Source organism: Leptodactylus fuscus, chromosome 9 (assembly GCF_031893055.1).
Source record: "Leptodactylus fuscus isolate aLepFus1 chromosome 9, aLepFus1.hap2, whole genome shotgun sequence".
NCBI lineage: Eukaryota > Metazoa > Chordata > Amphibia > Anura > Leptodactylidae > Leptodactylus > Leptodactylus fuscus.
Window position 1 is genome coordinate 69799271 of NC_134273.1, and position 27557 is coordinate 69826827.

Genomic DNA, 27557 nt, shown 5'->3' on the forward strand with positions numbered 1-27557 from the left:
TCTACTTTCTGAGCATTCGCAGAAAAAACGGACAATATAACAGATGGCCGTCCATTAGCCATAGGCATAAATGTTAAAACATAACAGACACTTAAAGAGGATCTTTTATGACTTTGGGCACAGGCAGTTCTATATACTGCTGGAAAGCTGTCAGTGCGCTGAATTCAGATCACTGTTGGCTTTCCTGATCTGTGCCCCGGGTGAAGAGCTAGCGGTGCCGGTACCGTAGCTCTTCACCATCAGAAGGGCGTTCCTGACAGTCTGTGAGCCTCTGCTCATCCATAGACGAGTACTATCAGGAGGGGAGGGGGCGTTCCTCCCCGCTCACACTGTACAGAGCACTGTCGGCTTTCCAGCAGTATATAGAACTGCCTGTGCCCAAAGTCATGAAAGGTCCTCTTTAATGTTCATCATAAGTCTTTTATTTTGAACGGACACAGAAGTCTTGCACCCTCGTTATTATGTCCGCTAAAATAAACGGACATGTGGTGGATTTTGTGAAAACGGACAACAGATTAAAATCGAAGGGATTTTTAATGGATTTATGGCAGAGCTGCTAGCGTCTGTGGTTCACATTTTGCAACGGATGCTAGCAACGGACACTAGCAATGCTAGTGGGAACATGTTTAAAAAGGACCTTTCACCTCCTGGGCACATGCGGTTTTATATACTGCTAGAAAGCCAACAGTGTGCTGAATTCAGCGCCCTATTGGCTTTCACGTTCTGTGCCCCTGGTGAAGAGCTATTGGTGCCGGTACCGTAGCTCATCACTGTCAGAAGGGCTTTTCTGAAAGTCAGTCAAAGACGCCTTTCCTCACAATAGAGTCTATTGTGCTGTACTGTGAGAGCGGTGAGGAACGCCCCCTCCCCTCCTGATAGTGCTAGTCCATAGACGAGAACTGGGGGGAAATTCCTCAGCGTCATCACTGGGCAGTAAGGAACGCTCCCCCTCTCACAGTACAGCGCAATAGACTCTACTGTGAGGAAGGTGACTGACTGTCAGAAATGTTCTTCTGACAGTGAAGAGCTATGGTACCGGCACCGATAGCTCTTCACTGGGGGCACAGAAATTGAAAGCCGATAGTGTGTGGAATTCAGCGCACTGTTGGCTTTCTAGCTGTGTATTACACCGCATGTGCCCCAGATGGTGAAAGGTCCTCTTTAACAGAGTCGGCTGGATTTGGAGCAATCTGCCCTGAGCCTCACGTGACTGTCGAGAAAAATGTGTGACATCATTCACATACATCACCAGTTCCTTACCAGTGACCAGAGGCCATTAGTTGGTCTCAGCCATTAAATGAGGCTCAGGATTCAGGAATGGGAAACAGCAGTGGACAAGTGCCAGGGACAGGAGGGTATGCATACTTGTTCAGGGCTCGTTCACATCTGCGCCCAGTCTCCGTTCTGCAGGTTTCCGTTTCCTGCAAAAAACAGAGGCAGGAGACGGAAACCTGCAGGACTGTTTCAAGCCCATTCATTTAAATGGGTTTGAAAGATGTCCGGCCGTGAGCGCTGGTGAGCGTTTTATGCTCTCTGCCGCAAAACCGTTTTTTTTAAATCGGACACAGAGTCGGACATGCAGTACTCTGTGTCCGGTTTTTAAAAAAACCTGGTTTCGCGGCGGAGAGCATAAAACGCTCACCGCTGGACCCGGTCTGTGGTTTCCGTCTTCTTGCATGCAGAAGACGGAAACCACAGAACGGAGTGCCGAACGCTAGTGTGAACCTAGCGTCACTTCCATTTCCCTTTCCATTGTATGGCTCTCCTGAGCCTCACATCATCACTGAGATCAATCAGTGTTGTCAGCTCTTGTTAGGGTATGTTCACACTTCGAGCGGCTATCCGCATTGGCATTCAGTGGTGGCATCCTGCTCCTGATTAGGGCCCTATCGCCAGTGAATCTCGATCTGCGGGTGACTCAGCTGTGTAATCCGCAGAAAGATAGGGCGTGTTGCTTCATTTTCCCGCTAGCTGAAAAAAAAACGCTAGCAGGGAAAAAAAGCGAGCGGCTCACTTTGAAATCAATGAAAAATGTCACGGACAAAGCTACTGTCTGCTCCTAATGTCCATGCAAGATTTTGAATGGACATTAGCAGCGGACACCGACGGTAGTGTGAATGCTCCCTTAGAGAGGGTGCGGTGATGTCACTGACATACATCATCTGTCCTGTACCAGTCACCACAGAGGACAATACTTGGTCTCAGCAGACACATGAGGCGCCGCATCCCCAGCAGGTGACAGCAATGGGACCAGTCCTGTGCAACAAAACACCCGGCACATGTGATTATACTTTTTCATTTTACTCTTTTTATACCCCCTCCCCCTTTCCTCGGCCACCCCATGGATTCCTCCATATCCTGGACAGCCCCTTTTAGGAATTTACATTTAATCCATTTTCTGTGTATATGACTAGCTGTAACATTAGCAATAGTGACTAGTAATACGTAATGACATGTACTAAGTAAATACATACTAAGTTATTACACAATATCATACAATGTTATATTATATGACGACTTTACCACAGCGCTCCCCTCTACCTGACTGCGCAGCGAATTTACCTCAACTCTGCCGCACGATGTCTGTCAGGGCTGGCCCTGCCTACTAATCACTACTGGCCAATCACCTTTAGAGGAAGTGCTCAGGCACTGATCGCTATTGGATGATAGGAACCGTAACTCAGAGGCTGTGTCCAATCACGGGAAGGATTCCGGATCACGACCCGCCCCTCCTCTCTAGGCGGGATTTTTCTTCATCACAGCGCCGGGAGAGCTGTTGTGTTTGGCGCCTTTCTGCGGGGAATCCTGAGAAAATGCAAAGTGGCGTAGATACAGGTAAAGAGACCCGTATGGGTGTATAGGGCAACGTATAGGCGGCTGAGGGAGTACGAGGTGCACTCACGGCTCTATGGAATCGCTGGGAGTTGTAGTTCCACAGAGACATGTCCATAGGAGTAGCCTGTAATAAAGTCTGTAGGGGCTGGCAGGAGTGGCTGCAATGTGATCTGTACACACGAAGCAGTAACTATGGCATTTGTTTGCATTGCCCTTTTGGTCTGGATTTACACGGTGCTGTTTTTTTTGTGTGATCTTCTTGCTGCACAAGGTCCTGTCTTGCATTAGGTTCGCACTAGTGCTAGCTGTCTATTGTTCTTATCCACTAAACCAGTGTTTACAATGAAGTAAATGTGTATATGACCATGTGCAAAAAACCAAATGGATTGTTGTCTTTGTGTCATCTGTGGTATTCACTCACCCATACATTGATATCCAGTTGATGGAGCCCCAAGTATGCATTGGTATAGAACCTGCTCCTTATTTTGTGGCTCTTCAATTTGACTCTGACCTGCAGCTGTAAAAGCTTTGGCTGTGTAACGGGGCCATAGAAATGTATGGGAGCGTGCGTATTCTGTTATAGACAAATAGTACAGCTCTGTGCGTGAGCCCTTACTATGAATATATGGCGAGGCTCATATTGGCCTAGGAAACTCCGCCACAGATGCTGCTCCAAATCAGTGGAGAGAGAAGTCCTGTTAGGGGGCCACACAGTGGCTCGGTGGTTAGCACTGCAGCCTTGCAGCAATGGAGTCCTGGTGTTCAAATCCTGCCAAGGGCATAAAACCATCTGCAAGGAGTTTGCATGTTCTCCCCGTGTTTGCATGGATTTCCCATATTCCAAGACATACTGATAGGGAAAAATGTACATTGTGAGCTCTATTTGGGGCTCATAATCTACATTAAAAAAAAAGAGAAGTCCTGATAGTGCCGCTGTCTACCCTTTGTGGGTCTGTCAGAAAGCCAGGCAAAACTGCTCGGGGATGGCTTGTGACAGTCACTTTAAAAACTTCCACGTCAATGGGTTTTTAAAGCAAGCCACCGCTGTCCTCTCTGCCATGAAACTGATTTTTTTTGCACGGACACAAAGTTGAACATGCAGGACTTTGTTTTTTTCACAGACCATTTCACATCGGAGAGGCTGCGTACGGACACCGCTAGTTTGCTTTAAAACCCATTGAAATGAATGGACTTTTAAAGTGACCGCTGGCAAGCCATCCCCCAGCAGTTTTACCTGGCTTTTTGATGGATTCACAAAGGGCGGACAGCGGCGCTAGTGTGAACAACTCCTAAGGCTTTAGTTCACACAGGGTTTTTTTGATCAAAATCCTGACCCAAAAAGCATCTCCCATTGAAATCATTGAAAAAAGAAGCGACATGCCCTTTCTTCAGGAGGATTCTGCGGACGGTTCAGCCGCGGACGTTCGCCTGAAGATACTCCCTCCTGACTAAACCCATTCATTTGGGCCTAATCTAGAGTGGAATGCCGCGACTGGATGCCGGTGCAGCTACCGTTTTTTGGTCTGGAATCTGAGGCGGCCTCTGTGTCAAATTCCGGACCAAAAAAACACATCTGAACTCGGCCTAAGGAGGACTTTTCTCTCTGCTAGTTTTAGTATAAAACTAGTGGAAACCCGTTGGACCCCATTATAGCCTATGGGGTCCACTGGTAACCTCTTTTTAAACTGACAGGTGCTATCTTTCGGATAACCATGCAGTTCTGAATGCTAATGTGAACCTAGCGTCACCTGTATAATAACCAGTGGCTTGCAAAGTAGCAGCTGCTAGTATACAGGTGACGTACAGAAACGTGATGCTCATTACTGCAATTAAAAACTACATGTAGTGCCTCACAAAAGTGCCATGTAATTGCAGCCCTACACAAGCCGATGCGAAGTACATGTGTAGTAATGGTCACTACTGCAATCTTTGCTGCCTTACCCCTGGTTCACATTAGCGTATATATTCCCAACGGGGAGAGTCCGCATGGAGACACACACACACACCCCCCGTACGGAATACAATCGCGACTTCAAGCGCTGTGCTGTCAAAGCGCATGGACCCCATAGACTATAATGGGGTCTGTGTGCTTGCCGCACACTGCCCACGCAACCATTTGCAAATAAGTCCCCACTAACCAAAAATAGTGATATTTATCCCGTACGGTGAATAACATACAATATTCCCTAGTGCGCAAATTTTGTGTTTTCGACACTTTGCTTTCCTCAAAGAAATAGCAATAAAAAGTGATCAAAAAGTCCTACATACCAAACATTAGTACCAAAAAAGTACAAATTGCCCCGCACTTAGAGCCCTGACATATCTGCGTCAACAGTACAGTAAAAAAGTTAAAAGTATCAGAATAAGGTGATCAAAGCTACCATGTCATTTTTAAGGCAGAGCGAATGCTGTAAAAACGCCAAAAATTATGCATTTCACATGGACTCACCAAAACATATAAATGGTAATCAAAACATTATCTGTACCCCAAAATGGTGGCAAATGAAATTTACAACTTGTCATGCAAAGAATAAGCCCTCACGTAGCCATGTCAACAGAAAAGGGAAAAAAAAAAGTTCTGAATTTTGCAAAGTGGGGTGGGGGAGAATATGAAAAAAAAGTCTCCCAGCATTAAGGTGCAAACTACCCTGCGTCCTTAAAGAGGACCTTTCATCAGATCGGGTACAGGCAGTTTTATATACTGCTGGAAAGCTGACAGTGCGCTGAATTCAGCGCACTGTCGGCTTTCCCGATCTGTGCCCAGTGTAAAGCGCTATCGGTCCTGGTACCGTAGGGCTTTAGTGTCAGAAGGGCGTTTCTGACACTTACCCAGGGACACCCTTCTGCCCAGCAGCGCCTATCGCGCTGTACAGTGTGAGCGGGGAGGAACTCTCCCGCTCCTGATAATGCTCGTCTATGGACGAGCACTGTGAGCAGAGGGAGGGGGGCGTTCCTCCACACTCACACTCTACAGCGCAATAGGCGCTGCTGGGCAGAAGGGCGTCCCTGGCTAACTGTCAGAAACACCCTTCTGACACTAAAGCGCTACGGTACCGGGACCGATAGCGCTTTACACCGGGCACAGATCGGGAAAGCCGACAGTGCGCTGAATTCAGCGCACTGTCAGCTTTCCAGCAGTATATAGAACTGCCTGTGCCCGATCTGATGAAAGGTCCTCTTTAAAAGGTTTAATGCCCACTGCTCTTATCTTGGGATGCACGAAAGCAACTATAGTGTGAATGTCCCCTAAGGATACATGGTCAAGTTTTGGAAATTGAATACCTGGTGTACTGGCATAGTAAAAATGTGCTTTTTGGCTGAAATGCAAAGAAAAATATTTACATGGTGTGGGGTTTTGTTTTTGGGGGGTTTTATGCTGAAGGCATGAAGTCAGTAATTGCTGTAATGTCTGGCACTTGTTACTAAACCTTTCACCAGTGGTTTTCAATTTAATGGCCTTTAGCATACAGGTGAAATGCATAGTAACATGCAAATCACTACTGCAATTGAGGCTGTGTTCACATTGTGTTGCATGTGTTTAGCCCTTTCCCACCCAACTCTGCACTATGTCATTATCGCTGAGCAAGGTGTTTGCAGAATGGCGCTTAGGTCAAAGCTGTATTACACTGCCAGGGGTCCGACACTGTCAGAGTTGGAAATACTCCAGGGGTTTAACTCTCTAGATGCCATGATCAATAGTGATCACTGCATCTGGGTGGTTTGGAGGCAAGATTACCCCCTCCTCATACTCTTCTATTTCCTGTGTTATGATCACAGGGTTAGAGGGGGTTTCCATGGAAGTCATTCCCTATTGCACGTATAGGCGCATGTTTTACTGCAATTATATCATAGTGCACATTTGGTGCAATGCCCATTCATGTGCCACTATCCCCACTCTATGGCATTGTTACAACATCATGTGAATGTTGGTTAAGACAGTCCAACATATTCGATTAAACTCAACAGTTCTCCACTGTTGATAATGGAATACTATGCCATTTCCTAACCACACATTAAAAGGGTTATCCAGCTTCCAAAAATGATCTGCAAATACATCCACAGCAGTGCTAAATCCTCGCTGTTTCCTTGTGCAGCCTTTGCTTGTCTTTATTTTACGTGCTGCTCTTTGTATCGCTGTTCTTTACATGCAGTGACTCTGTGGACAAACTACGTTTCTCATGATTCATGCATCTACTCTTTTGTGTAAATCTCCCTCCTGCAGTGAAACCACAGGTAATAAATTAATCCCACAGTCCATACCAAAAATTGGTTACAATAAAACCACAACTTGTCTTGCACAACAGAACCCTCACATCAACAAGACTGTAAAATAAGTTATAGATGTTAGAATATGGTGACCCCAGGCAAATTATGTTAAAATAGACACTTTATTTAGTAAAAGTCTTAAAACATAATAAAACCAATATAAACCTGATATCACTGTAATCATAATGACCTGCCAGCCAAAGCTTTCATGTCCTTTTTAATGCAGCGTGAATACCGCAAAACTAAATGCAAAATGAAATTGGGTGGGATGGGGTTTTTCACACACTCAAAGCATTAATAAAATATATATATATATATATATATATATATATATATATATATATATATATATATATATAATGTATGTATGTACCTCAAAATGGTGCCAACTGAAAGTACAAGCCCCCACATGGCTATGTCAACAATAAAATAAGTTATGATTTTTCGAAGGTAGGAATAGAAAATATGAAGAAAAAAAAAACTGAGCATTTAAAGGGGTTGTCCCATCACAAGGATCCTATCTATACTGCTAATTATGTGGATATAAGACTTTTCCTAAATACATTGCTTTATCAAAACTGCTTTGTTTGGCCGCTGTCTTAATTTATTCACTTCATTGTTGAAACTGGCCCTTGGGATTATCTGCTCATTTGTCAAGTGATGTAGCTGCCTGCTCTCAGGGGAGGAGGGAGGGGCTGACAAGCAACGGAGCTCCTCATATAGGGCAGGGGGAAGGTGAGAGCTCCGGGATTACTGTGCTGTCTATCTTTAGCTCTTCCACTTATCAGCCGATTTAATTGAATTTGGCTGATAAGGAGTCTGTTACCTCTGTATGTAATGCAAGCTGACTCAAATCCAGCTTTGCTACATCAGTTTCCACATCAGCGTCATACTGGGGATCATAGCAGAGCAAGTGAAACCCCGCCCACCAATATGTGAGAAATCCAGGAAGTGAAGAGAGTACAGAGCCGCCTTCTGGCTGCAGAACAAGAGTTATGGGAATACCCCTTTAATGGCCACGCTACTGTTTTGTTTTTTTAATTAAAAAAAATGCATATGCAGAGTTGTTGTTTTTTTTTTAAATGATATAAAACCGCATGCTTTTTCCAGCAAAAACATACTGTGTAAATGGTCTTAAATCACCCCATGCAGTTCTTCAGCAATAAAAGTGCTGCATAAAACCAGACTTGTGCTGCATTCTTCTCCACTCTCCCCTGCAATAATATCAAAGGTAATACATTACTCCCGCGTTTGAGGTCACATGCTGCTGTGATGTTCTGTTCGCTAGCTCACTCCCACCCTCTCCTGTGAGCGGATGAATCAGGGGAAATGTAGTTTGTCCACAGAGTCACTACATGTAAATAACAGTGATACAAGGAGCAGCAAGTAACATAAAGCCAAGCTAATCCTGCACAAGGGAACAGGGAATATTCAGCACTGCTGTGGATGTATTTGAAGATAATTTTTAGAAGCCCCTTTTTAATTTTAGATAACCCCTTTAATTGTGTTTTACCCATAGACTTTCACAGGGAAGGAGTTTGGCAAAATGGGAAAGGGTTAGGAAAAATAAGTGTCTGCAGATTATATATATATATATATATATATATATATATATATATATATATATATATATATATATAATTTTTTTAGCTGCAATTCACCTCATTGCGCCTTATCCTTAAGATGACTTGAAGTGACCCTATACAGTAACTTCACTTCTATCCTTACAGGAGAAATTCAAAGACTCTATGAAGTCCTTCCACAACTCCGCAATTTCTTCTATATCGCCCAAAAAATTGGAGAGGGTAAGTGGGAATATATAATAGAGGATTGTTTAACCCTTTTACTGCCATGGGGTTTTGGACTTTTTCTACCACTGAATATATCTCAATCTCCTAAGCTACAACATATAAAATTGTGCTAACATGGACAAAATGCACTGAACGTGGTATGTACACAGGGCACCTACACATCTTTGTACAGTCACCAAAGATGAAAGGGGGGGAAATCTGCTTTTTTGTGGGACCTGTCACCATGTGTGTGGTTTACAAATAACAACCACCTGACTGTAACTGATCTTTGTAGAGTAAAATATACTGACTGCTTCTCTAGTGATCTGTCTTATAGAGAGCAGGGTCTATTCCCCTTCATCTGTCTTTGCAGTCTGTCAACTCTTCTCCACTCTATCCAGAGATGCTAACAGAGGCTGCTGGGGTGTGTGTGTGGGGGGGGGGGGGTCACAAATCTGGTCACTTCCAACCAATTCTGTTATGGATCTGTATACTCTACTTACCCCACACGTACGTGACCCTAGATGAGTCCATAAAAGGGGGACTCTACTTGCGTTCTCCCTTTCAACTTTCCTATCACACTAAGCTACGCAGATGTGAAGTAATATCTGACCTTAAAGGGATTCTATCATTAAAATGCCATTTTTTTTGTCCCTAACATGTAGGAATAGCCTTAAGAAAAATAGAAAAAATAGCCTTAAGAGAGAATATTCTTCTCTTGCCTTTAGATATCTTCTCCGCACCACTGTTCGGGAAAAATCCAGATTTTATTCAGTATGCAAATGAGTTCTGTTGCAGCACTGGGGGTTGTCCCGAGCGCTCAAACAGGTCTGGGGTGTTCCCAATGCTGCAAGAGAAATCTCCAGCGCTGCTTCTATCATGTTCTGGAGCGACCTCTCTCCGCGTCGTCTTCCGGCTCTGTGGGTCAATCTTCTACGCATGTGCAGTCAGCTCTGCCATCGGGCCTCGGGCAGAGCCGACTGCACATGCCCGCAGCCATTTTTTTGTGGCCGCGAGTGTAAGCGGCACAGTAGGTAAATCCAATAACAGGACCAATCTGGGATATGGACATATATAAAGATCGGCACTTACCAGCAGAGGTTGGATGAACACTAAGCACAACCTCTTTCTCAAGTGCACAGAAATAAAATGACATGTAAAACACCTTATATAGAAGCCCCCACCCCTTTAAAAGTCACACTCAGTGGGTATCCCCCCAGTTGTAAAACTGCTCATACAACATAGCAATTAATAAGTGAATGAAAAATATACTTATGAAGGATGAAATAATGGGAGTCCTATGTTCTGGTGTGAGAAACTTACATAATGTATATCAGAGCAGTAGACACCAGTCTAAGATTTTAATATCTTATAACCTTTCAGCTGCAGAAATCTTAGTGAGGGGCACCATAGGAGTGGTCAATTCTTTATGCTACACATGTGGAGTCCAGTTCAGGATGGAAAAACACCTGCCGACTTCCCTTTAGTGCGCACTACCCACTGCACTGTGGTAAAATCTTTCAGATTTAAATTTATCTACACCTGTCTTTATGGGGATCTATGATATTTAGGCACAAGAAGTAACTTTTTGGTCCTGATCACATTTCACAGATTCTGTTCCATAACTGCCCTGTAACTTTTTTTTTTTTTTTTTCTGTAGGTACATTTAGCTCAGTTTATGTGGCATATGCAAAGCTAAAGTCTGGCCAAGAACAGCTATTTGCTTTAAAACATTTAGTGCCTACAAGTCATCCTTCAAGAATAACAGCAGAACTAGAGTGCCTTAGAGCGGCGGGGTAAGTTTTCCAATTAAAATGCACACAGATTGACAGGTTGTTTTGGTTTTTTGTTTTTGTTTTCATACCTCCAACAAGCAGTGTTGATCAAGCACAAGGCAAAAACCTCACTAAAGTGGGGAAAAAAATCCTTCTAGATCCCAATCTGGCAATCTAAATTAATCCTTGGATTAACCTCCCAATACCAAAAATCTAATAACCAGGTGGTTGAATCAGTAGCATTTTTTTGTTCTATGTAATATTTATAGTCTTGTTCCATGGAGCACGCTCTGTACAGATCTTCTCCTGCACCAGACCTTGCTAGCAGCTGCCTGCATGATGCAGTAGAAAGCTAAAGACTTCCTGTGTCACCGTTCTATTTAATTGCAATGGAGCAAATGTCAAATCATGTGGCGGAGTGTGCTTTTGTCTTAGAGACAGGATTGCGGCAAGGCTAGTCTCAAATGATGCCGAAAACAAAAAATTCTTCCTCTGTAACAAAATAGCCTTAGTTTTGCTAATCTCTAGGTACTGTTCACCCATTCCATCTATTTGGTTACCCACCTTTGAACCTGCTGAAGCTCTATTATGTTTGTCTTCTGCACAGATGCCCAACATTGTTTGGTTACTCTCCTCTTAGGGCTAGTTCACACGGGACTCCGCGTGTATACATTCCGTCGCGGCTTTCTGCTCCAGATCAGGCCTAAATGAATGGGGCTAGTCTGGGGGGTGCTGTCGCAAGGCGGACGCTTGGACTGATTCAGCCGCGGAATCCTCCTGAAGAAAGGACATCTTGCTGCTTTTTTCCGTGAGCGGGAACAAACTGCTCACGGAAAAAAGAATGCTAGCAGCCTACATAGACCTCTATTGTGAGGGGGCGGATTTTGAGGTGGATTCGGCGTCAAAATCCGCCTCCTCTTGCCCCGTGTGAACTAGCCCTTGTGTGTTATACTTTGCGTAGTTTTGCATCATTTGCAGAAATTGATATTTAACCTTTTTAAGACTTATAAATATTTCTGTTTTCTGTAAGTGTGCTGTCCAAGGGGGATTCAATATTTGAGCCATTTTTTTCAACTTGGCAAAAAAAGCTGTGTGAACGTTCTCAATATTAAGTTCAATATGACTGCAAGTTCTAGGAGGGGGAAAACCAGCAGAGTGTCAATGTAGCTTGAACCGTGTGACCATGGATTGTCTGGTGTGACTGTGCAATTTGTGTTATTGTCTTCTGAATATTCCTGTCCCTTATCTAAAGGTATTTTCCCAAAACATAGCTATACTTAAAGAGGACCTTTCACCATATCCGGGCACATGCAGTGTTATATACTGCCAGAAAGCTGACAGTGCGCTGAATTCAGCGCACTGTCGGCTTTCCCGATCTGTGCCCGGTGTGAAGAGCTTATGGCCCGGTACCGTAGGTCTTCTATGGTCAGAAGGGCGTTTCTGACCATTAGCCAGAGACGTCCTTCTGCCTCGCGGCGCCTATCGCGCTGTGCTGTGGAGCCGGGAAGAACGCCCCCTCCCTCTGCTCACACAGCTCGTCCATAGACGAGTATTATCAGGAGAGGGAGTGGGCGTTCCTCCCCGCTCCACAGCACAGCGCGATTGGCGCCGCGAGGCAGAAGAAAGTCTCTGGCTAATGGTCAAACGCCCTTCTGACTGTAAAGCACTACGGTACCGGGACCGATAGCGCTTTACACCGGGCACAGATCGGGAAAGCCGACAGTGCGCTGAATTCAGCGCACTGTCAGCTTTCTGGCAGTATATAACACTGCCTGTGCCTGGATATGGTGAAAGGTCCTCTTTAAATTAGTAGAAAACGGCACCTATAAGCCCCATTGTTTGTCTGTTTTTGAAAAAATTAGCAATAAAACTGAATACAAATAAATTTGTAGAAAACTTGTAAAAAAAAACAAAAAAAAAAACCTTGACAATTTATTATTCAATATTTTCTTTAGAGATTGTCAACGTAGCTTGAACCGTGTAACCACCCCAAGGTTGTATAGTTTTTAGTACCCATTATAGGCACTGCTGCACAGATCCTGGGGCACTTTCTAGCCCCCAAAGTTATGAACCCTGTTATTTTTGGCTCTCTGTATGCTAAACCCTTCACTTAGTCAGGGAATGCCCTTCTGACACTGAAGGGCTTTATTAGCATACAGGGGGCCTAAAATAACAGGATTCATAACTATGGGGGATAGAAAGTACCCCAGGATCTGTGCAGCAGCACTTATAACAAGGTACTATAAAATGGTCCACTTTAACCATCTTTTTTTTTTTCTTGATTGGTTGTCAATAGATGTGACTATGAATGTAGAAACTTTCTGGATCTGGTCAGCCCGCCATGATTTCCTTATTGTGGCCAAATAATCTTCTCATACATGTAGTGTCCCTGCTTGTCTGGGTTTCTGACAAATCACAAAGTTCCTGCATTCTTGTAATGTCCATTGGTAACCTATTAAGATAATAGATTCTCCCCACTAAGATGGTTAGTCTTAGGGGCAACACAGTGGCTCAGTGGTTAGCACTGCAGCCTTGCAGTGCAGGATTCCTGGGTTTGAATCCTGCCAAGGACAAATTCTGCCAGGAGTCTGTATCTTCTCCCTGTGTTTGCGTGTATATCCTCCCATACTCCAAAAACATATTGATAGGGGAAAAAAGGACATTGCGAGCTATATAGTTAGTCTTTAAAATTTTGTAACATGTTAAACTTTTGCTTGTCTACACTACTATCTTTACTAATGGTCACTGGCAAAAAAACAAACTGATTTTAATTTTTTTTTTTTTTTTCCTTTAGAGGTGAAGACAATGTTATAAGTGTGAAATACTGCTTTAGGAAAAATGATCATGTGGTCATTGTTATGCCTTATATGAAGCATGACAACTTTATGGTAAGATTTGTTTTGGCCAAGTTTTTGATAGAATAAAAAGTGTGTGTGTGTGTGTATGTATATATATATATATATATATATATATATATATATATATATATATATATATATATATATATGAGAGAGAGATGTATATCTAATTATAAAAATATCACTGGTCATTGACTGAATTGTATAAAATGAAAGTCTATGGGACATTGTTACCGCTACAGATTATATAGTGAGTGTCACATCTACAAGCATGTAAACCTTACCGGGACCGCGATGACTCAGAACAGCTGATCTGCATTGTCAGATGTTTGTAGATCTAACATTAATGGACTCTTCTAAGGATAGGACTGGAAAGGTTCATGGCCCTTTTAATATTTCATGTTATCTGGGGTTCTGTCCAGGTAAACACCACCTGTATTATTCTGAAAATTTACCACTGCCCCACAATTAAGCCTGACATTGTGTATTCCACACTCCAGGAGCTCTTGTATGGGTAGCAGTCAAGGGAATGTGAATTGCGGCATGTAAATACATATAGGCCTTTTCCGTGTAAACTCCTGCAGATGGTACTATAGGTATATTTAATATTCTGAGATTTCCCAAACTGCAACGGTTTTGTAAATGGTAGCGTGTCTACTGCATGTATTTTTAAACAATATGTTGACGGGATTTGCTTGACTGTAACTAGTGACTGTAAAAAGCCACGTTTTTACCCCCCTCCCCACAATATCATCGCAACTTGGTTCACACTATGTGAGTCCCTGGCCAAAAGATGACTTTTTGTGGTTGTTTTTGGGTCTTTCTCTTTTTTTTTTTTTTTTTTTTTGTCTCCAAGTGGCTTAAAAACCAGCTGAAGGATGGGGGGGATTGCTTCGGACTTCCATTGAAATGAATGGTATCGTTTTGTTTCTTTTTGTTTTTTTTTGGCACAATCCATCTACTAAAAACTCTGCATAAACATACCCTAATGTATTCAGTCTTTAGATGAATTGGTCTTTACTGTTTAGCATCTGTAAAATGAATATTTCCTAATATCTTGTTAAAGAAATGGGTTTTTTGTTTTGTTTTTCAGGACGTTGTGCATGTATTAACCTTCCAAGAAGCAAAGGAGTACATATTTAACTTGCTTAAAGCTCTAAGACGTATCCACAGTTTAGGGATTGTCCACAGGGATGTGAAGCCAAATAACTTTTTGTACAACAGACAACTGAAACGGTGAGTAGTGTGTTAGTAACCTGCATGCCCTATACTGAAATGCTAAGGTGCAGTAACTGCTCAGTTTTGTCATACCAACTCTTAGGGCAGGTTCATACCTGCGCCCGGTCTCCACTTTAAGGTTTCCGTCTTCTGCCCGAGAAACTGGACAACGAGACAAACAGGCAGTCATTTTTAAAACCCATTCACTTGAATGGGTTTGCAAAGTGTCTGCCGATAAGCGTTTTGTGGTCTCTGCGGCTAAACCATCTTTTGTTTTTGTTTTTTAACTGGACAGTTAGACATCCAGGACTTTGTGTCCAGTTAGAGACCACAAAACGTTCACGGGGGTGGGGGGGACACTGTCTGCCAGGTTTCTGTCTCCTGTCTACAGATGACAGAAACCTAAATGTGGAGACCGGGGTGCAGATGTGAACCCGCCCTTAGATAAACTGGGTCCTTGTGGAACCCTCTGCAACTTTTCCCCAAAATGTTCACCCGTATAAAGTAGTGCATTACTAGGGTGGGTCTCTGCTGCTTTTTTTGCTTACATTTTTTGCAGAAATATACTATGCAAGCACCACCTTAAAATTTATTAGAAACATCTTGTTAACCTCAGTCTATTGAGATGTGAGTGACAAGGACTGATGCCATTCTACCCCATGCCCTGTTTTTCTGTAGTACCACGTCACTGACACTGTTACTGTATATAATGACACCTTTTTTAGTAGATTTTAATTCTATATTGTCTTTTCTTGACTTCCCCTCTGCTGTTTAGGTATGCGCTAGTAGATTTCGGATTGGCCCAAGGAACTCCGCAAACTAAAGTAGACTTTCTGATGGAAAAAGAGGGGAGTTGCTCACAAAGTAAACGGCACACAATTTCAGGAAATATACCTAGAAAAGTAGTTCCACCACCTTCAGCAAAACATTCTGTCAAAAGACACTGGTCACATTCACAGATAAAACCAGGAAAACACGGAAAGGTTCTGAGTCTTTCTTGTTTCTGCATGCTGAAAATCAACGCCATAGTGTAGTTCCTCATACCTAGCTACAAAGTGCTTGTGCATGTCTTCTGTCCTATTGCTTTCTATTTCCTTGTATCTGCTGTCTGTTTATATTTTGTTTTCAGTAACTTTGGCTTGCTTGTCGAGGAATTTTTCTTTTCACTATTCTGTTGGTCTTACAAATATAGACAGATTGTGAGTAAGAGTACTGTGTGTTCCAAGGGGTGTTTGTGAAGATGCCTGTTATGATGTTTATTACTCTGTCTAGACAGTGTTCATCTTGCACATGGAATGGGTTTATATGCCTCGGATCATGCATGCAGCTGTTCTTATTTTACTTCACTCCCTAACTATGTTATTATCTTCTATAACGTGTAATAGATATAATTCTTATTGTGCTCTATTTGGATTGGTTTTCTAGGAAGAACCAACGCAGAGGTCTGTGTTTGGAGAGAGGAATTGTAATGTTAATGTCGCTGCTGTGCCTGAAGCCAATGCTGCTGAGAAAGTAAGCGGAACATCAAAAATAAAATAGTGGAGGGTTCATTAAAGTGTACAGCTGCAGGTGACTACAAGAAACTGTAATGTTATTGAAGAAATCTGGTTTCTTCACTTCTAGGGTTAAATTACTTTTTATTAGTATATAGTAAACATTTGTCTATGAAAAGGGGAGAGACTGCGAGAAAAGACTGATGCTCAGCTACCCTATGCTCTTTTAACACTAGGTTTGTAGATAAGAGGCTACTAGTACACAGAATTAATCCATAAATGAAGTAGTCACCAAGCACTTCCTACTCCACCCCTTCCTTCTCCATAGCGTTTGTGTGAGGATACACCGTTTCAAAGCAGCATATGAAGTTAAGAAAACAGATCTCCTTAAGATGCATTATAAAGTTTCTTAGTCACATGCACAATTTTTATGAATAGCTGTTTATAACCAGAGCTGTGGTTTTTTAGACTGGCATTTTGTATGTGTTTTGAGGTCTCCTGCTCCAGAGAACAGTTGGATCTGGTGTAGTTATACATATCACTTATGTCACTCGTGTTGATAATAATGAGTATGTTGTGAGTGGTAACTCTGGCCATGCAAGGTTGGCGCAAAAAAGCCGCTCCTGAGGATTGCCCTAACAGTTATGGTTCTCAACACCCCTCTAAGAATCTTGCAAACTGTTAAAGTGGAGTGAAGGGTAAAAGTAACAACTGAAAAGTTGCAAGTGCATATGTCTTCATACCGTCACTTCTTGTCACAGTGCAATCTTGCGTCTGAGAAATTCAACCTTTGTTGCTTGGGGTGGTGCAATAAGGGAGGCAGCACAGCTGAGCTTTACACTATGCCAGTAGCAGCCCATTCAACAGCATAGAAGATAAAGTACTTTTATTTATTTTTTTAATTCTTTCAACGTGGATAACTCTGGTTCCCTTAATAGCATATAACCTTAGGGTATCTCTCCAATACCAGGTTGGCAGGGGTTTGAAGCCTGAACCCCAATTATCTGCTGATATCTGGAGCCACAGTACTGTTGTTACACAGAGGACAAAGCTGGATACGGACAACTCAGTCCACTGTGTTGTTTCAGGTTCTGATTACCTCTATTGTAGTAAACGACAGCTGAACCTGCAGTAACTCAGCCTAGGCAATGCTCAGTCGACTGCGCTGGTTCTGTCCAGTGTAGTAATAGTCACAGCTCCTATCAGCTGATCGGCAAATGTCATGTCTGCCACCATACTGTATATTTTGGCTAATCCTCATCCACACATTGCAGGCCAAAAAAAAATGCAACGGGGATGCTAAATCACAGAATGTCAGTTATACCTATGGAAACGCTGGCATTTTCCAGTATAGATATAATAGACACCATCTGCAGACTTTAACAAAAAAAAAAAAAAAAAAAATCACAGTTCTTTTCCGCTACAATTTGAGGCTAAGACCACTTGAATTGAGTGCTCTCCTCCTGTCAAGGTTTGATACAAAGTTTTTAGAGTTTGTTATAGTATTTAGTGTCCAATATTTTGATCCTCTAATGTATTGAAACAGATCTATAATGGGGGCAACAAGGGGGGGGGGGGTCCAGTGGTTAGCACTGCAGCTTTGCAGCACTGGAGTCCTGGGTTCGAATCCATCCAAGAACATCTGCAAGGAGTTTGTATGTTCTCCCCGTGTTTGCATGGATTTTCTCCCATTCTACAAAGACGTACTGAAGGGGGAAAAATATGTACATTGTGATCCCTATATGGGGCTCACAATCTACATTGTATTTAGTGTCCAATATTTTGACCCTGTATATGGGGCTCACAATCTACATTTATCAAGAAAAAGCAAAAACGTGTGTGTGTGTGTGTGTGTGTGTGTGTGTGTGTAAAGAAGGGTGCGTCTTATAGTCTGAATGTGCCTGGCCTGGCACCCGCCGGAATAGAGAGGCGAATGCCGGCAAGTGATAAACGCCAGGGCCTGAGACATCGCTGCGCTCCTCTGGCAGAGGAGCACAGCGATGACTCAGGCACAGGCACCTGTGCCAGCGTCTATCCCTCACCGGCATCCGCCTCTCTAGTTCAGCGGATGCCGAGTCTGCAGTCTGTATCAGCGGCCTCTTCTCCCCCGGGGCCGGTCCCCACCGGCCCCGTACCTGTAAAGTTGCAGGCCGGCTCCTGCGCGGCGATATCGCAGGAGCCGACCTGTTCGGGTGACAGCCGGGAGCCTAATGAGGCTCCCAGGCCTGTCACGGCTATATATTAGTATTGCGGCTGGGTCTATGACCAGCCGTAATACTAATAGACAGAATGTCCCATAGACGGCAATACAGTTGTATTGCCGTCTATGGGACTTGCAATCAAGTGACCGCAGGTTCAAGCCCCGGGGGGGGAATAAAATAGTGTAAAAAAAAAAAAAAAAGCTTTAAAAATATATAATATAAATAAAAGTTCTAAATCACCTCCTGTCCCTAGAATATATATATATATATATATATATATATATATATATATATATATATATATATATATATATATATATATATAGTAGAAAATATGTCATAAACCACTGGGGGGTTTTTTCAATACAAGGCGATCTAAGCAATAGATATTCCCCAAAATGGTATAACTAAAAAGTACTTCTGGCCCCGCAAAAAAAAAAACACTCTATGCGTCCCCATACAGCTGCAGGGTTACCTGTCAATGTGGCCTTGCAGCTGTTGCAAAACTACAACTCCCATATATTAAATATTTTACCATTTTTTGCTTCAAATTTTTTTTTCCCTATCTTCCTCCTCTAAAACCTAGGTGCGTCTTATAGTCCGAAAAATACGGTAATTTTTTTTTTTTTTTTTTTTTTTTTTTTTTTAAATGTAAAAGTAGCCTCAACCAATTCTGTGGAATTAAACACATTTACTGCATGTCCTGGTCTGCTTTATTCCTTTTTAACATGTTTTGTTAACTTTTTAGGTTATTGCATCTCAGACCAAAGAACAATCCAAGTTAACGGAAGCGCCATGCAGGAAATCTGCAGCCCAAAAGCAGGTTTCTGTGAGGAACATAAGTGGAGGGGTGGCAAGGAATGCTTCCAGTACCAGCCAAGACACACTGATCTGTGAGTGTTTTGGAAAAGGCATGGTCTGCAATATTTGCTGTCAAAGGTAAAGTATTTGATCATGTAATACAGCTTGTTGTGAAATGTATTTATTAAAAACACTTACAGAATTGATAAGTTTGCAGGACATAGCACCTTTTTTCTTTTTTTTTTTAATATCCTCCTCTCTGCAATGTGTGTCTGGGATTTGCTGGAATCCCACCCTCTTTGCAGAGATTGTAAATTGCGGCCAAACCACAGCCTTTACAACACATGGGACCCCAGCCTAAAAATAGTTTGAGGATGTATCTTCCATTGTACCTGCTGTTTTATGTATCTAAAAAAAAAATTTTTTCTTTCCCATTTACTTTAAGAGAGAAGCAAATTGCCCCAAGAGCTGGCACACCTGGCTTCCGTGCGCCGGAAGTGTTAGCAAGAAGCACTTATCAGACGACAGGTAAGCTGTAGCTTTATGTTCCTATCTGTCACCCTTTGCTGGTCTGCAAAGATACTGTCAGTTGTTTCTGAGCCAAATGCACAAATCTATAGGATGGGGGGGGGGGCAACATGGTGGCTCAGTGGTTAACACTGCAGCCTTGCAGCACTGGAGTCCTGGGTTCGAATCCCACTAGGAACAACATCTGCAAGGAATTTGTATGTTCTCCCCGTTTTTGCGTGGATTTCTTCCTTTTCTACAAAGACATACTGATGGGAGGAAAAAAAAAAGTACATTGTGATCCCTATATGGAGCTCACAATCTACAGAAAAAGTCTGAGTTGTATTACGAAGTATATTTTATTTATATATTTTATGCTGGTTGACAACAGCCTTATTCTACAAAGTCCTCCTTTATATAGAAAGAACTATTTTACTTCTGTAACACCCTAAAGTGTCTCCCTGCTGTGAGTGCATCGCTAGCCTTTCTGCTTCAGGGGCTGAGGAAGGGGAGATAGTCAAATGGAAGACTGCTTTGTGTTGGGTGTCCTGGTACACGAACCACCATCGAATCCATATTTACAGCAAGTCCATCATTGTTTAATCTTTAACCAGCCGGAAGTTCCCTGAATGGAGAAGCGGTGCCTTTCTGGTGTATAGTAATGGTTAAAAGGATTATTTGGGGACTCTACTTAAAGTTTTTTGTTTTGAACCTTAGGTTTCTCAGCTGGATTAGACACCAGGTCATGTAATCAGAACCTCCTTTTCTCCTCGCTCAATGGTATGATAGAGTATGGGGCTGGCGGACTAGATCATCATAACTAAACAGCCAATCCCATAGTACATGTCATACCACTGAATGCAGAGAGGAGGTGACTGATGCTAGTTTTGGCTCACGTGATATGGTATCTGAACAAGTCCGGCAAGCTGAGGTTTAGCACCTAAAGAACCCAGGCAGATGGGGAAGTGTTGTCCCCTGGTAACCCATCTAATGGTTTGTACACCAGAAAAGCACTGCTGGCTCTGAACAGGGATTTGGTGGACCGGAAAACTACACATTTGTTAAAAGAATAATGGCGTAACTGGTGCGTAAGTTGGGTCCCAAAAAAAAAATGTTGGTCTACTAATTAGATTCCTCTGCCATGGAGACCAGTGACCCAAATCAAAACAGGGATACCCTTTAATGTGTTATAGAAGTAAATACGTTAAGCTGCCCCCCAGTAACTAATAGGTCAGATCCAAGCCTGTTACCGGTCAATCCTCCATTTGTGCGTCCTGATCCTTTGCTTGAGAATCTGTAATCTATTTCGATGGGAGGTAAAAAGAAGCAGCAAGATGTCCAGGCAGATCCTGTCTTGTAAATCTCATAGGAAAGAATTTCAGTTCAATGTGTTTTACAAAACTGATTCGGCCTGAATATCCTGACACTTATTTATTTTTTTTTTTTAACCTCTAACTAAAATATCTGCTCTAGATTCCCAATGAAATGGGAGAGTTGGGAGGCTTATTTATTTGTATTTTTCTAATTTTGCATTTTTCTATCTACATGAAAATCAGAATATTATTTTTATGAAATTTTACCTGAAAAGGGCTTCAGAGCTGTGTTTTGGTATTGGGAATTTGGGTTGCAGGGCCCCCTTCCATGTGCACTGGCCTCCTCACATAAGTAATGCTATTATCTGTGGGGACAACTCTTACTGCAGCAGCGCTCTAATAGCCCCCATACAGGTAATAGTTCCTTCTTCCACATAACTAATGCTGTTACTTATGGGGGGCAACACTACAGTGACCCCATAGGTAATAGATCCTCCTTACATAACACCCTATATGGCACACTCCACCACGTAAGTAGTGCTATTACCTGTGGGGGATGCTATTACAGTAATAGTGCCCTATTACGCCCCTCCCCAAATATGTAATGGGGCGGGCATTATTACAGCGATCGTTAGCTGATGGTGCACCCCTCCCCCAAAATAAATAGTCCCTGTACTCCATATACCAATATACAATATTCTGTTGCGCCCTGTCGCTGCTCTGCAAGTATAATAATTGTACATTTGAATACAGGGGGAGGTCGCCTGAGGGAGCCTGTGGCCCAATACTAGGTGATCCACTGTACTGAGCTGCAGCCCAATGTTTGGGAACTTCTGGCGTAGGGGATAAGTCATTTTGTGAGACAACCCATTTGATAGCTAATGATTTTTTGCAGGTCTCTTGCAAAATGGAAGTTTACTCTGAAATGTCAAATGTGAGGGGGGGGGGGGGGGGTTGTCGCAATATCTAAGGTGTCATAGCCTGAAAGTTCTGTAACGCTCAACCTTCCTTTAAGAGCAGCAGACCATCCAAAAATACACATTGAGAGAAACAAAAACACACATGCATAAAATGGGAAAATTAATACATTTACAGAACTGCCTATTTGCCAGAATTTATAATTAATACAGTGTCTGCTCATAATTACAATGTGGGGGAGGGGAGACTTGCATCACTTCAGAACTGAGTGGAATGGTTTTGTCATTTGGGCTCCTTCTGGAAATGTTTAAACTCTTCATCTTACTCCAGGAAAAAACTTTTCTATTAAGAATATAAAGCTCATTGTCATAAAACAAACAAGATTTATTTTGTGGTGTTCCATACACGATCCTGTGAACTGTGCACTGCTTGTGCAGCTGACGCGCGCCCCCGCCCTTGTCTATGTACAGGACACTGCTGAGTTCTTGGAGCACCTATAGGCACCCAGTGGTGGACATCAAAATATATGGAACACTAGAATGCTCTCCACAGTTGCCTTTAAAAAAACTGCATGTGAGCCTTGGTGTGAAGAGCTGCAGCTGTTCTAGGACTGGTAACCTGACTGTCAACCAATTCTGATCTGAAGAATAGTCTCTGTGCATTAGTGGATTGATCTGGTTCATGGTAATGCTACCACAGCAACCCTCATGTGCTTTTAAGAAATCCTTGTTCAAGCGCCCATCCCAATCAAAGACTGTTGCTAAGGTCTGGCGCTGAGCTCAAGCTGTCTTGGAAATGAACTCTGAACCCTGACCCTCTGAGGAGTCTTGCCAGTTGATTCTGCACCTTTTAGTGCTGTGGTCGAGGGGCCAGTTTAAATTAAAGGCCTTCTCCCCTTCTCAAATTTTGTAGAGCGTCATGGGGTCCTGAAACATTGTTTTCTTAGCTTTAAAATAAGATCATGATTGTGTAACCCTCATTGACTTTTGAGATCTCACTGGTTAAAGGAAAGTTGCATATACTCCAGTGTCAGGAGAACACATGAAGCTAAGCTGACTGTGTAGGGAGAGAAGGATTTTATTATCCTATCCCTTCAGATAACCCCAAAGGACAGGGGGGTACCATGAACTGTTCATGATATCCCCCCCCCCATCACCATTATTGATCATACTCTTTAACCCCCTTATATTTTGCAGTCAGCTGCGGATTTCGCCTCAAAATCTGCCTCCAGACAATAGTGGTCTATGTAGACTTCTACCTTTTTTTTTTTTTTCCTGCTAGAAGGGAAAAAAAAATGCGACATGACCTTTCTTCAGGCGTTTTCCACCTGAGTAAAGGCAATAGAAGTGAATTGGAGGTGGAAAAAGCCTAGCTTTTTTTGCAAAAAAAGCAACCGAAACGGGGAGGCTTTTTTTTGCGGCCATTCACTTTAGGGGAGGGGAAAACTGCCTGGCTTTTTTCTTTTCTTTTTTTTTTTTTTTTTTTAAGTGGTTTTTACCAAAAAAAACGCAGCAAGGTCCAAAAACCGCTTCCTAATTAGGAGGCGTTTTTTTTTGTTTTTTTTTTTCCCCAGACCAAATTAAGCCACACGTAATTTACATGTGAACTAGCCCTTAAAGGGGTTATCCAGTTTCCAAAAAGTATCAGCAAATATATCCACAGCAGTGCTAAATCTTCAGTTCCCTTATGCAGCCGTTGCTTGGCTTTTATATTATTTGCTGCTCCTTTTATCACTATTTACATGCAGCGACTCTGGATAAACTACATTTCCCATGATTCATCTGCCCTGCTCTCTGTACTGCTTATGGAGGTGGGGAGAGGAGGCGTGAGGTTGCAAATGAAACATCACAGCAGCATTTGATTGGATGTGGGAGCAGTGATACAAGGAGCAGCAAGTAGACTGCACAAGAGAACAGTGAGTATTTATCACTGCGGAGAGGGTTCACTTGGGGTATATTTGGTACTCTGCATTTATGGGTATGCTACTCAAGTTCCTGGGACCCTTAAAAGCCCATCTAACTTAATAGGCCACTCTTGTTTGGTAAGGAGTGGGATTTGTTTAGATAAAACAAAACCAAAAAAACCTGAATACTTCATTTGTTTTATATCACAGTTCCACATGCTTTGCTAACCAGCTTTCCCAGAATTCTGAAGGGCAAATGTTGGGAGCAAGCAGGGAGATTTCTTTAGTATATCTAGTATTCAGCAGTTCCTATTACAACATTACTTAGTTTGTTACCCAACTTTATCAAGACCCTGCAAACCAAATTTTGATAATCTATGGTATGACTTTAGCACAAGGAGGAAGATTTATGTAAGGAAGTAGTATTCAGTGTTACCTTTACAACTCCACACACTATTTTATCCAACTTTCTCAGAAGGGTCAGAGGCAAATCTGGGAAGCTCTGGATCAAGATTTATTTATTATTATAATAAACCTGCAAAATAATCCAGGGATGTAAGAAAGAGAGGGAGATATCAACATAACTATACCTATTTTCCATACGGCAGTTTAGGAAAGCTGGGTGACTTTCCCTATGGAGCTCTACTGGGATGTATTATTGTGTATGTTACTGCTGGTACTAGTGGTTGTATTCTTTGTATCCATTTTTATACTGTCTGGTTTTTTTTTCCGTTACTTGGAGTATTCCTTCCAACAAAATGGTCACACTCGCTGTATGGACATAAGTTGTGCAGGCTAATCCCCATCCTTTTCTCCTAAACTTCTTGGCTCACATGCATGAGTATTAGGAATCCAGTGGATTCTTCTCTCTGACAGCAGACATGTTTTGCCTTTTATTTTTCACATGTTGCAATTGATAAAAGAAAAATAAGCTATGATGTGTCCTAGGCAATTCATATTTCGATTTGTTTGATGTCTGGGTTTATTGCTTTAAATGAAGATTAAAGATTTGATGTCCATCTCGTTTCAGCCATTGACATGTGGTCTGCAGGCGTCATCTTCCTCTCCCTCCTCAGCGGACGATTTCACTTTTTCAATGCTAATGATGATCTAAATGCTCTGGCTCAGATCATTGCCATCCGTGGGTCACGGGAGACTAGTGAAGGTGCTAAACATTATGGTAAGGATTTCAGCAACTTCTGAAAACTAGGAATGAGACCAGAATGGGAAAGTACTGTTACAAGCATTACATAAATGTGTGGTACAAGTCAGGGCTGTGGAGTCAGTAGGACAAGTCACTGTCAACGCCATTTTTCCATTGCCAACATGACTTCATAAATGGCTGACATCAGTGCTCAGACAAGTAGTAAAGACCCTCTATAGCTAGTGACTGCTTTCCTAGGACAGTAAATAGGTATCTGATTATACTTTATCGGGGCTAATCCGCTTAATGTAAAAACAGACTCCTATGGACAGCAATCTATTTACATAGACTTGAATGTTGGGGGAGGGGGCTAAACATAGAATACCATAATTCTGTGGCCGTTTGAAAAAATGGATAGTAACGGATTCGTTCATTTTAACATTGTCTATGTAAACTGATGGCCGGTTTTGTTTCCCTTAAAGATGTAAAAAAGTGATATGAATGGAGACGAAAATTATATAAACTGGTTTTATTTTGAAGCCAACTCAAAATTGGCCCCATCTCTATAGTCCTGATACAATGAAATGGAAATTACTTTGTAATATAGCTCAGAGAAAAATGCCTTTTCTCCACTTATTGGGAATCTACCCCCCAAATTGTCTTTGTTCATTCACCTGAATATTCTACTGCCTTGGATGATTGGACACATAGGCGTGACTTGAAGCCCCAGTGCAAAGTCTGTAATGGGGCCCCTTCCTACCTTGTGCCATTGAGAATAGTTATATATTTTATGTGACTGGTGGGAAGGAGGGCCCTTCATGGCTGGCAGCTACTGCTGTCACTGTATGCCCCATGGCTAAACCCTGGGTGGACTCTCAATTTGCAGATGACATGCTGCTCATAGCCTAAAGGAGAGGGAGAAAGGGCTAAATTAAAGCAAAATATAGACATGGAATGCTGCTGATCCATGGGTGATGTAGTATGGTTGCAGTATTTTGAGCCAAAGTCAGGAGTGGATTGAGCAGATGGGAGAAGTGTAAGAACTTCCTCTATATTTCCCATTGCTTTTGTAGCTATCCTTGGTTTCGGCTCAAAACGCAACAATCTGCATTAAAAAAAAAGCTGCATTTCAGCAACATTGGGCCTTAACCTAAAAGAATCACTAGGATTTTCAGGCATGAAGCTTTTAGAATTAAAGGGGTATTCCCATAACTCTTGTTCTGCAGCCTGAAGGCTCTGTACTCTTCACTTCCTGGATTTCTTGCACATTGGTGGGCGGGGTTTCACTTGCTCTGCTATCTGCTATGATCCACAGTATGAAGCTGATGTAGCAGAGCTGGATTTGAGTCAGCTTGCATAACATACAGAGGTAATGGACTCCTTATCTCAGCCCTTATCAGCCAAATTCAGTTAAACCGGCTGATAAGTGGAAAGGCTGAAGATAGACAGCACAGTAATCCCGGAGCTCTCCCCCCTCCCCTATCTGAAGAGCTCTGTTGCTTGTCAGCCCCTCCCTCCCCCCTGAGAGCAGGCAGCTACCTCACTTGACAGATGAGCAGATAATACCAAGGGCCAGTGTCAACAATGAAGTGAATAAATTAAGATAGCAGCCAAACAAAGCAGTTTTGATAAAGCAATGTATTTAGGAAAAGTCTTATATCCACATAAACTAGCAGTATAGATAGGATCCTTGTTATGGGACAACCCCTTTAATGCAGTTTTAACTAAATTACAGAGGTGTCTTGGGGTCAGTACAAGATGAGTTTTACTTGTTTTCCTATATAAAATATTGTACAAGGTGCAAATAAACTTTAAATTAACTCTATGCTACCCTGAATAGCATGTCCTGGCCCCACACAACATGTATTGTATTGATTGTCATAGCCTTTCACTGTCGTAGAGAAGTAATTTCAGTTCTGGAAAATATTACATGTATTACTACATTTAAGAAGTAATCAGGATTGGCAATGATAAATGAAAATACTGAATAGATGGTAGTGAGATGACGTGTATGATGTGTGTACTTCTGAACTTTACAACTTACTGTCATTAAAACTTTTATTTTATATTTTTTATTAGGTAAAGCTGTGGTGTGTAGCAAAGTAATTCCTGCAAAAAATTTAAAGGAATTATGCGAAGGATTGAGACGCGTGTGCCTAGTCCCTATATGTGGAACTGAATCTGATGCCATGAGGGAGAGAAATGCATTACAAACAAAAATGATAGAAAATCAAGATGCCTGGTGTGAAGGGGCGACTCCTTCAACCTCCTCCGCCAGTACCAGCCAAGGGTCTGGCTTTGCCTCTTTTATTGACTGCTTTGATTTTGGCCATATTAATATGCAAGGCTGGGACAGGGTGCCCGATGAGGCCTACCATCTACTGGATAGACTACTGGATATGAATCCTTCTACACGGATCACTGCAGAGGAGGCCATGACACATCCACTCTTTAGAGGCCTCGTCTGATCGGACTTTACATTCACGCATTATATGTATATTTTAGTTGTGTTTTTTATGATAAATTATAATAAAC

General features: G+C 42.3%; 2 protein-coding genes across 2 annotated transcripts in view; one reads left to right on the plus strand and one right to left on the minus strand.

Moving 5' to 3' along the window:
* HFM1 (helicase for meiosis 1) overlaps positions 1 to 1867 on the minus strand; it is an 82262-nt gene extending 80395 nt beyond the window's left edge. Inside the window, exon 1 of the mRNA XM_075287178.1 lies at positions 1830 to 1867. Coding sequence (XP_075143279.1) covers positions 1830 to 1867 — 38 coding nt within the window. The remainder of the gene's footprint in view (positions 1 to 1829) is intronic.
* A 908-nt stretch (positions 1868 to 2775) lies between these two features.
* On the plus strand, positions 2776 to 27557 carry CDC7 (cell division cycle 7). The gene is made up of 11 exons (XM_075286119.1): positions 2776 to 2835; positions 8832 to 8906; positions 10552 to 10687; positions 13461 to 13554; positions 14618 to 14760; positions 15518 to 15725; positions 16168 to 16254; positions 19185 to 19375; positions 19683 to 19765; positions 24909 to 25058; positions 27102 to 27557. Exons 1-11 carry the CDS (start codon positions 2814 to 2816, stop codon positions 27488 to 27490), a joined length of 1578 nt encoding a protein of 525 aa, XP_075142220.1. The 5' UTR covers positions 2776 to 2813; the 3' UTR covers positions 27491 to 27557.